This window comes from Pundamilia nyererei, unplaced genomic scaffold, assembly GCF_000239375.1.
Source record: "Pundamilia nyererei isolate P.nyererei 1_Seehausen unplaced genomic scaffold, PunNye1.0 scaffold00338, whole genome shotgun sequence".
Taxonomy (NCBI): Eukaryota; Metazoa; Chordata; class Actinopteri; order Cichliformes; family Cichlidae; genus Pundamilia; species Pundamilia nyererei.
In genome coordinates, this window is record NW_005187739.1 from 324,573 (window position 1) to 336,709 (window position 12,137).

The 12,137-nt window shown below is 45.0% G+C and overlaps 1 protein-coding gene and 1 long non-coding RNA gene across 3 annotated transcripts in view; one reads left to right on the plus strand and one right to left on the minus strand.

Annotated features, from left to right (window-relative positions):
* Positions 1 to 1,634: 1,634 nt before the first annotated feature.
* LOC102194513 (uncharacterized) lies at positions 1,635 to 6,591 on the minus strand. Its single transcript, XR_312271.1, has 2 exons — positions 6,527 to 6,591; positions 1,635 to 2,494 (listed from the first exon to the last, which is right to left on the minus strand). It is a non-coding gene; the product is annotated as an uncharacterized LOC102194513 (long non-coding RNA).
* Positions 6,592 to 6,900: 309 nt separating this feature from the next.
* Positions 6,901 to 12,137, plus strand: part of tbx2b (T-box transcription factor 2b) — a 9,270-nt gene continuing 4,033 nt past the window's right edge. Inside the window, exons 1-5 of one of the 2 annotated variants that reach the window (XM_005752010.2) lie at positions 6,901 to 6,967; positions 7,212 to 8,032; positions 8,871 to 9,138; positions 10,634 to 10,786; positions 12,009 to 12,085. In XM_005752010.2, the coding sequence (XP_005752067.1) occupies positions 7,674 to 8,032; positions 8,871 to 9,138; positions 10,634 to 10,786; positions 12,009 to 12,085 (857 nt within the window). In that variant the 5' untranslated portion in view covers positions 6,901 to 6,967; positions 7,212 to 7,673. The remainder of the gene's footprint in view (positions 6,968 to 7,211; positions 8,033 to 8,870; positions 9,139 to 10,633; positions 10,787 to 12,008; positions 12,086 to 12,137) is intronic. The other variant, XM_005752011.2, reaches the window with a different exon arrangement.

The following is a 12,137-nucleotide window of genomic DNA, read 5'->3' on the forward strand; positions in this document are numbered from 1 at the left end:
TACGCTCGTGTATATTTCAAAAGGAAAATGGCTACAGCACGAGTTCGTGAGCAGACTGAATGGATAAATGTGAACCTTTGTGTGTTTGTTTAGGCTGATGTGCAAGATTCCATTACGAATAAAGCTGGGAGGATGTGCCACTTCACCAGAGGAACTTCAGCATTATGCAACATAAACTGAAAGGACACAGCAGTTTGCAAATGAAAGTCATTTTATTTTACCATGTTTTTGCAAACACTTTACATTAAGAAATATCTTCAGAGGTGCACATTTTAATACAGAGGAAGTGTCCGTCACCACCACAGACACATGTGAAGTGTAACAAAAGTTCCACACACACCAAAATCCCTAAAATGTTTTCAATGTAAACAATTATTGATTTCTAACAAGTGGGCAGTGACGTGGGAGTGCACGGAAAGAAATTCTGAATCACTGAACTTGAGCAGCTCTGTTTACATGAACTCAGAGGAACATGTGTGCTGTTACTGAGCTCCTAAATCTGCTCCCTGATTTCAGTCAGTGAAGATGACACAGTTGGCTCCCTGACATATAAACTGCTCAAACTTTGAAATTTCTTGATTCTGACCAGAGCTCCTGCTTGGAAATGTGTGATTAGAGAAGAAAACTTGTGAATATTCAGCAGGACTGTGACAGTATTAACTAATCGGGTCAGCAGCCGGCAGCAGAATATAAGAAGAGTCCTGCAGGTTTTTGGTGAGATCAGTGTCCAGCTCCACTGAACAGTTTCCCAGAATCATCCCGGCATCGTTATGGTCATCAGAGATGTTGTTCGTTTGTTATTCTTTAGGCCAAGTGCCAACAATTGATGCGGTTGCACAACTGTGCACCACTTTCCATTTAGGGTTATCAATAAACTTGCTTGTTGCCAGCTGCAGTTCAAAATATAATTTTCAGAATAAAGAGCAAGAGGTCTGCTGGCCTTCTCTGAAGTGTGCAATGTTCCTCGCAGCTCACAGTTTCACTCTTGGAGGAAGGCCTGTTACACAGCGAGTGTGCGCAGTAACAAGCTCCCTTCTAGGCAAAGCCGCGAGTTCTGTTGCTACTCAGCAGCTTTTCCCAAGTTTGTGTTGCGCACAAGGCAAATTAGATTTGAACCCATGACCGTCTCTCTGCTTGAGTTTTTACCACCACGAACTCCCAGCTGGCTTCAGCATTTCACTTCAGCTACAAACCAACACAGTGCTGTTCTTTCGTGTATGGCTGTGCAGTTGGAGAGTGTAAATTGGCTCCCGACGGTGACTCTAAATTACAAATCAACTGTTCGGGAATTCAGTATTGGCGTGGATTCTACGTCCTCAATAAAAACGAACTCGACTAGTTTTTTTAAACGACACACACTGAATTTTGCGTTAAGACGGGACTTAAAGAGACGTGGATTCAAAACACACATGCATGCATGTAGAGAGGGCTGTAAACGCACATTCTGCAGAGAGTATTATTTTCATTTCTTTTCTAAATATGTTTTTGGAGACATTCAGTAAGCGCTCCATTTAGCTGCACAGGGTTGAAAAAAAGTGCGCGGTGGACTGAGCAGAGGAAGACTCCGCTCACACTGAAACATGCAGGCTGTGCTTTAGGGACGAAAATGAGATGTTTTTATGTTTAAAGTTTCGTTCTTGTTTTTTCTTTTTTTGTTCTTATTTTGACTGAATTCCGTGATGTTAAAAATACACCGGAGCTGTTTCCGAAGTATTGTGGAGAAAACAGGCTGCTGATTTTAACTAGTGTGCAACAAGTGATTAATTCAGGCCCATCAAACCATATGTTAGAACCCTGATGCTGAACAGCGCAGCTGTGTGAAACCTCGTTTTCTGGCTTAGATCTAATAATTTCTGTCAGCTGGATAAATATTAGAAAATTCAAATGAAGCAACGCTGAAATGAAACTGTGTGGAAAGTCTGGACTCGGTGTTCCTGCGGGCTCCTGTCGTGCCACCCTTTGAGACCACCGTCACGCTGTGACAGCGTCACTGCGGGACCGCAGGAGGGACAGCAGTGCCATCCATTCAGAACTTTTCAGGTTCGTTTCATTCAGACCGAGTCATTCATATGCAGTGCGTGTGATCAGACGTGACGTGTCTCTGTTGCGTAATTCGATCTTTCAAGAGGTTAAAAAAAACGATATTTCGGATATCTGTCGTTCAGGCGTGATTTTAATTTACTGCAGCTTCGCTGTTTCTGTCGCGTTTTAAGTGATTTTCAGGCTGTTTTAACGTTTTCATTCTCCAGGTGTTTTCATAAGAATCGAAATAAGAATAAAGCGTATTTGTTTAAACTTCCCTGCCCTGGGTGAGAGGTTTTCTGTGGGCTATTTAGTGGATGTCCTGATGTTTTGCGGTACCGGGTTCCTGAAAGCAGAGGCCTGCAGGTACAGCCTCTCCTCTTCCTCCGCTCCTCTGCTGCTGATCCTTAATATGATTCAATGTTCCCGGCGCTGCAGCTGCTAATTTAATCTCTCCATGCTGTCAACACATCTGCAAAACACACAAAAGATTATTTTGCTGTTTAAAAAATGCTCCTCGATTTAGATGAAATGGTAATAAATGCTGTCAGCTGGATGATGTTAAATACCCGAATGTTTGCTGATTAGGATGAATTTAGACCTGCTGTTCCGAACCACAAGCATGCACATAAACAGAGTGGAATCTCCTTCTTGGATTTATTTGGTAAAACTGCGCGCAAAAAAGAGACTTTATTGTAGTTTTTAAAAACAAAAATACAAATATAAGTTGAGCGATTGTTTGCTCGATGTGCCAAACAAATGTTTGTTTGTTTGTTTGATTTAAAAAACTACAAATAATACATGGAACTTCCTAAATGTTTAGATTTGAGCGGATGAATCTAATAATAATACAATAAGCTTAAAGAAAAAAAAAACATAAATGTGGATTTTGCAGTCACCTTGTTTGTCGGACAGATTCGTAAAACATCAAATGCAGGTTTAAGAGGATCGCTGTAAATAAGGATGAACTTGCTTTGACAAACATTTGTGCGCATGCACGAGTACAGTAAAAATAATTTGTGTCCGTTCGGGTTCAATCCAGAAGAATCCAGCCAGCAGAGCTAATTATTGGGCCTCGGGGTAACACTGTGTACCTTTCAAGGATAACGTGCAGACATACTGCACCGTGTGCGCCGTTACTTCTCGATTTTCAGGAGCAATATCAGGAGATTCCAGCGGAATAACAAACACAGTTTAGGTGCAAATATTATTATTACTTCTTTTTTTTATCTTAAACTTTAATATTTGACTATTTACTTCGGGAAATCTAAATTATTTCTCACATCCGCCCCCCGGATATCCGCGAGAAATTTCCTCTATAAAGTAGTAACCCGACAACAACAGAAGCCCGTTTTAATTCATAGTTTATTTCGTATTTATCTATTTTTTCTACCTGAGAATAACAGCAACAGGTGATGTCATCATTTGGATTTCCTTGTATTCGCGTGTTTTTTCATTTCTGGACAAAGTCAGACACGTACATGAGCGCAGCGCGCCGTGCACCTGTGGCGCCACCCAAACATCTCCTGTCCGTGACGCAGTGACCAGCAGCATCAGAACTGAGATGGCTGAAATGAGCAGGGGGATTAAATGTACTGAAACGGAAAGACTTCAGATTTCTGTGAGGCCGTCTGCTGCGTGACGCCTGTAGCTGTGACAGCTCTGTCACCCTCCTCTGGCTCCCTCGGGTCACCATAGCGCCCTCACCTGGCGTTCCACCTGTCAGTCAGACGCACCTCAACCCCTCTATTCAACATCGTGGACGCAGATGAGATGAGAAGGGAGCAAGGAAAATAAAAGGCTTCAGCCCTGGATGTGAGTGGCTGTAGTTCATGACTGAACATGTATAAGGTGCGACATTTTTATTTCATCATTATTATTATTATTTTAATAGCATATCTGTGATGCATCCGGTAATATTCAGAGCCAAAAACAAACAAGCAAACCTCTTTTTCGATGCATTGTTCCAAATAATATGTGTGCGGGAGTGTTTGAGTTTGGGAGGGCTTAAGGAAACATTTTCCTTTTGCTACAAGTGAGAAGTGATATGTTTCATTTAGCAAAGGCAGCCGAAGAGGAGCAGGAGGAGGAGGAGGAGGAAAGCTGCTGGTAGTTACAGGAGGAGGAGAGAGAAGGAGGAGCGGGAGAAGAGAAAGGAAGGAGGAGGAGGAAAGGGCCGCTGGTCGCCGGGTTTCCATGTGACAAGGGGAAATATGAGGGACTTTGACAGGTCTTAAACGGTCTGGCGCCAAGGCCTCAGTCTAGCCGCTAAATATAGCCTGAGAGATGATGCAGGGAGATGGGAGGAGAAGATGGAGAGATGAAAGGAGAAAAGGAACAATGCGGAGGAAAGGAAGAAAATAACAATACTCGATTATAGACGAATATGGCGCAAAAACCGTCCCGTTATGTTGTAATTAGAGCGTCTTTGGCCCGGATCGCTGACACAGGGGCCAAATGACCGGGACGGAAGGCGCATTTTACGCACAGTTGTATTGTCTTGTATTGAACGGACGAATAAAGGACACAGAAAAACCTCAGTCAACTTCCTACTGTATGGAAAGCGTCCTGCAAGTAGTTAATTCACGGTAAATACGAGCCTGCAGCTTGAAGTGTGACAAGCAGCTCCAAAGGTCTCTGATTTAAGCCTCCAAACGTCCTCATCTAGGCTCGTTTCTGACAACTATGTGACCTTATTTTTTTATTATTTTATTTTAAAAACATACATTTTCAGACAACAGAAATTGAAGACAAAACCAGATAATTGGCTCCTTTTTGGCGCATTTTTTCTTCGCAGACGCTTCATATCCACATCCCCAGCTGACAAACACATGCCCAAAGAACAAGTCTAAGGAGCATATTTACTGTCTGCTTCCATTAATCCACAACACACAGGACGCGTTAATCTATCAGGCCGATGCCCCTTCCACGTAGAGCTCCCAGCAGCCTGGAGCTCTGCTGCCTTGACTTAATGACTTTTAAATCGCGCTTGATGGAGATTTCTGTACCGTTGAAGGCACAGAACAAATAAATGGTGACTAATTTGTAAAAGCATTGTTGATACAATTATCCCGTTGAGCATTCCAACAGAAAAACCGTTATCCACCTCCATATGTTGCTAATCTGTTTTCATTTGTGTCACAGTAAAGCCCAGTGAGCAGCTCCCAAAGTCTCCTACGTCTTCAAAAAATAAAAAAGCAGCTTTAGGGACGAGTCAGCTGTTAGATACACACCACAACAACACCCATCTTAATTATTTTCAGTCTGAAACAGCTCTTCTTAACCTTGACACTCTCTGTGCTGCTGATGTGTGTGCCGTGCGGGAGCGCATGACGCTTCGGGGATGTGTGTGGGATCCACTGGGCTCGTGGAAACGGCTTCATTCAGGTGTATGAGCCCCGTTCACCGGAGCTACTCTCTCTCTGGCCTGCTGACTCTTTTACGCATGGCTGTATGATGGGAGCCGAGCAACAAGTGTGTAACACAGAGATGTGCAGACATCCCATGCTCTTAAATCACATGACATGCTGTATCTGACACACAAGCCGAATCGTGGTGTCGGTTTGGAGACATCAAATCGTTTTGTTTACACTTTTCTTTTCTGTTTGTCTCTTTTGTTTTGAGGCCGAACGGATTACTTGGTAGTTTAGAAGCATTTCGTCTTTTGATTATTTCATTTTATTTATTCTATTTTTTGTTTGTTTGTTTTGATGTTTAGATTTGTTATTGAAGACATTTAGATGGCTACTAAGAATTTTGTGCGGGTGTCAGCGGAAGCCACAGAGGCGGCTAAGTTCCAGGGGTTCATCGGAAATGCGCAGTTGTCGCTGACACACTTATTCAGAGGGATTAACACTTTTTGTTTCAGTTTTTGTCCAAGTGACGCCTGCGGCCCACTCGCGATCGTCCCAGCCCGGAGAGGGCAGCTGTTTATCCAAAACGAGGAGGCGGGGGGGTGGGGGACTCAGATCCGACACTGAGTCATGACCGAGGCAGGACAGTGGAGCAGAGCCGCAGATGAGGCTTCGCTTCACAGCACTTGAGGGTAAATCTAAAGAGACAGGAGATTGTTCTTACTGCGGCGCATCAGCCGACCGGCGCCGAGCGACTCTCTAACAAACCGAGTCCGAGTTCACTGGATTCTGCCGAAGGAGCTCCGCAGAGCAGAGTGCTGGGAGGCTGGTGCCCCACACCACCACCACCCCCTCCTGGCTCCTGGAGTCCCGCACTGCTCTTGGTTTGACAAAATAAAACCTGTCGGAGATTACACGCCACCACGGCCTGCGCCAAACTCAGACTGAGCTCTAAATCATCTCGTCGCTGTTTGATATCGGAGTTAAAAAATATTTTTTTAAAAATAAAAAATAAAGTAATCCCTCCGACAGCCAGCAGCACCGCAACAGCAGGAATACAGCAGCGACACAATAATAACAAGTTCAAATACATGCAGTAAACTTCATCTGCAGCCAAACAAGGAAGAGTTGGTATCGAAGTGAGCACTCACCGCTTTTTTCTCCCTCATTTTTCTCGCAAAATTCACGCATCATTATTCATCGGGCTTCCTCTGTTTTTGCTCCACGCAGCATCAGAGTTGGTCTTTTCCAGCCCGCTTTACTCTGCCGCCGCCTCCCCGTCAGCCCCACCAGGAACACGCACAGATACGCGGCTCCCGCCCGGGGAAATCGAGCCTGTTTGAGTCTCGATTCAGTATACACACGGTTAACATAGCCTGGACTAGTGTGAGGCAAATCCAGCCTAATCGTCAAAACAGCCGACGCTATAATTACGAAGTCTCTATAGAGACTATAGAGCGACCGAGAGAGCAGCAGCTCTTGAGAAGAAATCTCTCCGGAATGCAGAGCATGAGCTGCGAGATTTACTGCTGTGACATGTTCGAAAACACTGTGGCAAATATGGAGAAGTGAGGCTGTTCCTCTGTATGAAGGTGAGTATTAAGACACCGAGTCTGTGGACAGGTTGGGTTTTTTCCGCAGGCGACATTATAAAAAAGCTAGCCGAGAGAGGTGATGCCTCCACCGGCCAAGAGCTAAGGGCTGACCCGGTGTTTGGCTTAGAAATGGGGGTGGGATTTCCCGATCTTTCCTGTCATTGGTTAATATTTTATTCTGTTGACATGTTTTCTTACTGCTAATGCTTCCGACACCTTCTTGTCCCCCCTCCTCTCCTAGAGTCTGGCCGGAGCTGTCAGAACCACGCCTATAGGGGCCCACAATTGGTCCAGAAAGCGTAAAATCAGCAATCAAAGGGGCTTGGTTCATTAGTGTTGGGGATGGAGGCAGGAAGGACATGTGAGATAGTCACAGATCTGCAGTGAACGGGGCCACATCTCTCCAGTCAGTGTGGGATGACTGAGAAACTGCTTATTTCTCTGAGAGGCACACAGCGCAGCCGGGCTCTGCCTTCTACTGAAGCGCCACTTCTGCTGACGGACTCGGTGCAGGAACCAAAGGAAACGCACATCAGCAGCAACTCTGGGCTATTTTCTTCACCCCGATAACGCGCTGTGTGCTCACTGTGCCGCTTTACAGACATTACTGAGTGCTGTCGAAGAGCGGACCTTCTGGCTCTGGGCTGGGGGGAGATACCATTAAAATATCTGTTATTTCACTTCGCTTTTTGTGGATGCACCGATGAGAGATCCAGTTTTCACAGGGACTGCAATGGCTTATCACCCTTTCCACGCACACCGGCCGACCGATTTCCCCATGTCCGCCTTTCTAGCGGCCGCTCAGCCTTCCTTCTTCCCGGCGCTCAGCCTCCCTCCCGGTGCTCTCACTAAGCCGATCACGGACCACGGCCTGGCAGGGGCGGCGGAGGCTGGGCTCCACCCGGCTCTCAGTCACCATCAGGCGGCTCATCTCCGCAGCATGAAAAGCCTGGAGCCCGAGGAGGAAGTGGACGACGATCCAAAAGTTACACTGGAAGCCAAGGATCTTTGGGACCAGTTTCACAAACTCGGAACGGAGATGGTTATTACCAAGTCAGGAAGGTAAGAACTCTCGCCCGATGCATATAGATCCGCTCACGGATATCCGGAGAACGTGTTTTTATTTCCATACAGTTTAAAGCCTTTTCGGTTAGTCCAAGTAAGCTCGGAGAATTACTCGAGAATTTTAGAGCAGCTAAAATGCCAGTAAACGGCAGCCTCTTTATCAGGCCTTGCACGGTCGGTACATATTTTTGCAGTGACTGTTGGTTTGCTCATTTATTAAAATAAAATAAAATAAAAACTATATTTAACAAAAACAGCGAGAACACGGCATTTACCAGTAATTATACCCTAAATAGCAGTTTTAAATGTCGTTTTAATAACTATGCCACATCTACATTTGTGGGAGAGGAGCCAGTTATTGAATAAAGCTCCCGTTTGTCTTGAAATATTTGTCATCTACTTCCACCGTGACCACAGCACATATCTGGGATATTTTGGGGAAAATGTGGTAAGAGCTTTGATCAGGTTTTATCTCCTAAACTGCATTCTGTGGAGGCAGCACAGCTTCTGGGTTTTATAAACAGGCTGTCACTTCAAAAAGCAGGGACATGAGGTGGTGTGGTCATAAATATATTCCTCAGCTTTGTAGTGGATGGCTTGGACACACACACGCACAGAAACACACACGCACTGTGTTTTTGTGTTGCTGTCGCCTAACAGTGTGCAGCTTTGGAGAAGAATGTCTGACAATTGCGATATTTCTGCCTGTACGAGCGCCGCGTTTTTCCCTCAACGCCTCTTTTGTCAAATTTGCTCAAATGTTGCAGGATAATGTGCAGTTGTGTTCGGGTTGTATCGCGGCGTGTTGACTCCCGGCGTGTGTTTCTTTCCGCAGGAGGATGTTCCCTCCGTTCAAAGTGCGAATAAACGGCCTCGATAAAAAAGCCAAATACATCCTGCTGATGGACATCGTGGCCGCGGACGACTGCCGCTACAAGTTCCACAATTCCCGCTGGATGGTGGCGGGCAAGGCCGACCCCGAGATGCCCAAGAGGATGTATATCCACCCGGACAGCCCGGCCACCGGCGAGCAGTGGATGGCCAAGCCTGTTGCTTTCCATAAACTCAAGCTGACCAACAACATCTCGGACAAACATGGATTTGTAAGTACAAATAGAGTTTTTTTCCTTTCTTTCTTCTGTGCAGGGAGGATATTTTTCATATTTACACGCTGCACTGAGTGTTGAAATATTGAAGATGACATTTTCAACATTTATGGATTTTTTATTTACTTTATTTATTTATTTTTTTGGAAGACGTGAGGGGAAATGGGTGATAGTGAATGTTTGATCACAGGAAAAAAAATCCGGGGAAAAAAAGAGCACAGAGCGAATTTCTAGTATGAAACTGCCACAGAAAAATGATCAAGTAGCTTCAGTAAAGCTGAGAGACGTGGAGCACTGACATAAATCTGCTCAGAGTATCATCGTCTCCTACAGTATTCTAAAAGGAAATTAACGGAGAATATAATATGGAGCGTCTTTACACCCAAAGCTTTGTCACTTTGTCGCTACTTGACTTGGAACTTGTGTCTCTTCGATGTTCTGCAGAATATCGCGGCTCTGCATTTTTCTCCACCTTGATATCCAAAGCCAGGCCCAGCTGCCTGAGCTGCAGCACCTACAGGCCTCCTTACCCCCTGACCGTAGTTTGCACTGCACCTCCCTACTGTACACCTTTGTTTTAGGCCCGATTGTATTGGGAACTTAAAAGAAAAGAAAAACCCAGCATGTCTAAGCCGACTGTTTGCGAGGCTGAGGATTAAGTGGTGTATTACCAAATCGGGTCAGAAAGAAATAACATGAAGTGAGTGCGAAACGCTCCCTCCAGCTAGTAACCTCATATGGCTGTTGCATATATTGTGTATTTTATTTTTTCATTTCTATATTTGTGGAGTGTGTTTTATCCAAAATAACTGGCTTTACTTTGTCTTTTTACAAAGCATTTAAAATCAAATAAATAAATAAAATAAATAATAACGCTACCAGTTTGCAAAGTTGCATATTATCACATTTTGCAGTGTGTATCTGAATGGCAGCCTTGTGTGCTTTCTACTGCAAATAAATGGAACATGACGCGTCAGTCTAAATAATTTGCAATAGCTAAGAAGCAGAATTTCTTGGTGTGTGCAGCGCTGATTCGGGCTTGCATTGCCTCGTAGAGTCACCTAAAGTTTTTGGTTTTCTGTATCTTTACTGTCACTTTGTGTCCGGTCCATTTTGGGGGAATTTTAAGTTTTGCGTGTGATGTCTTTGATGCGTCAAAACAGACCACCGGGCAGTAACTCCACGCCGCTCTGTGCGTGTGTACTTGTGAAATTTGTAGCTCTTTGTGCTGTTAGGAATTGGATCAAATCATTTTTTTTCTGTGGTTCTGATTCCTCATGGCAGCATGTGTGGCCTGGTAAGGTTTTTCCCTTTGCCCCGCACTAATTACAGACCAGGCTGCTTACACAGTAATTATAACAGCATCAATAACAATGCGCTGGATGATCCGCCTGCAACAGATTCTGCCTGGTGTCGAGGTTGAGCATCTGAGAGAGAGAGACATAAACATGCCGTGATATTCACTCGAAAGCTTCGCTTTCTGTGTGTGTTGGTCCAGACGATCCTGAACTCCATGCACAAGTACCAGCCCAGGTTCCACATAGTGCGGGCCAACGACATCCTGAAGCTTCCCTACAGCACCTTCAGGACGTACGTGTTCCCCGAGACCGAGTTCGTGGCTGTGACAGCATATCAGAACGACAAGGTGAGTCAGCGTTCACACTGCACCGACGGCCTCTAATATGGCTGCTATACTTTGCATAATAAACATCCTAAATAAACGTCCTACATCAGCGTCCTCTCCCCCCGCCACCAACCCCCGAAGACTTAATCTGATTTTGTAGGTCGCCTAATTTCCCTGCAGAGGACTCCCATGTCCCTCTGGATTTTTTTTAATTGCTGCTTTGCTTGGATTTGTGGCTGCAGCCGACATATCTATGAATTCAAATGGAGTGTGTGTGTGTGTGTGTGTGTGTGTGTGTGTGTGTGTGTGTGTGTGTGTGTGTGTGTGTGTGTGTGTGTGTGTGTGTGTGTTATCGGCTATTCACGGGCTATAAATGGGCTATTACCTTGTCCAGAAGTGAATAAATTAGGCGTATAAATGCTGGAGAAAGGAGGTTATGAATGTTGTGACGCTGCGTTAAAAATGACTGGCGTCATATTTGAAAGTTTTGTCTTGTCAAAGTGACACTAGAGTCATTTATTTATGTATTTATTTATTTTCATATCAAAGCTAATCATTCCACCTGAATTTGTAAAAAAAAAATTGATGGCATTATTTTGAAGCCCTTGGCTGTTCGTTCGCCTCCTTCTTGAAGCTAATTGGGACTCGTGTCCAGGGGCGGGGGTCATGTTCTAAACGTTTATGGCAAAAAGACACAATTGAGGAGGCATTTAAAGGGTTGGTCACACTGCAGCTAGACTGGGCAGATGCTCAGACTCGCTACTCAAACTGGAAGCGCCTGAAGCGTTGAATTCTGGGGCCACGGAGGGCCTCCAGGAGCACGGAAGCTCCCCCGAGGCCTGTGTGGCTCCTTCAAATACACGGAGCCACACAGGCCTCTTCCACATATTGTGAGGCAGCAGTGTTCCAAACCGCCGTATTAATTATTGATATGAGCGTTATCTGTTCAAGTATAGCATCCTCCGCCATTTTTCTGGGGGTCGAAGGCCTCTGTGGCCCCACAGAGGAATGTTTCGTGGCAGAATTTCTCTCTGGGGGCCTATGTGAATAACGCACCATCATTACGTTTTAATTAATAATGCAAATCCGAGGTCTACGCTGTATGTGTGTTAATCCAAAGGCATTGTTTTAATACATGTGGACCAGGTGGAGACACTGGGGCCTAACAATGTGTGTGTGTGTGTGTGTGTTTTCCTGTGGTTCTCTGTGTATAAAACGGCTCCTGTCCTTCTATTTTGGATAGATAACACAGCTGAAGATCGACAACAACCCGTTCGCCAAAGGTTTCAGAGACACGGGAAACGGAAGGAGAGAGAAAAGGTACAAACTGCTGTGTGTGTGTGTGTGTGTGTGTGTGTGTGTGTGTGTGTGT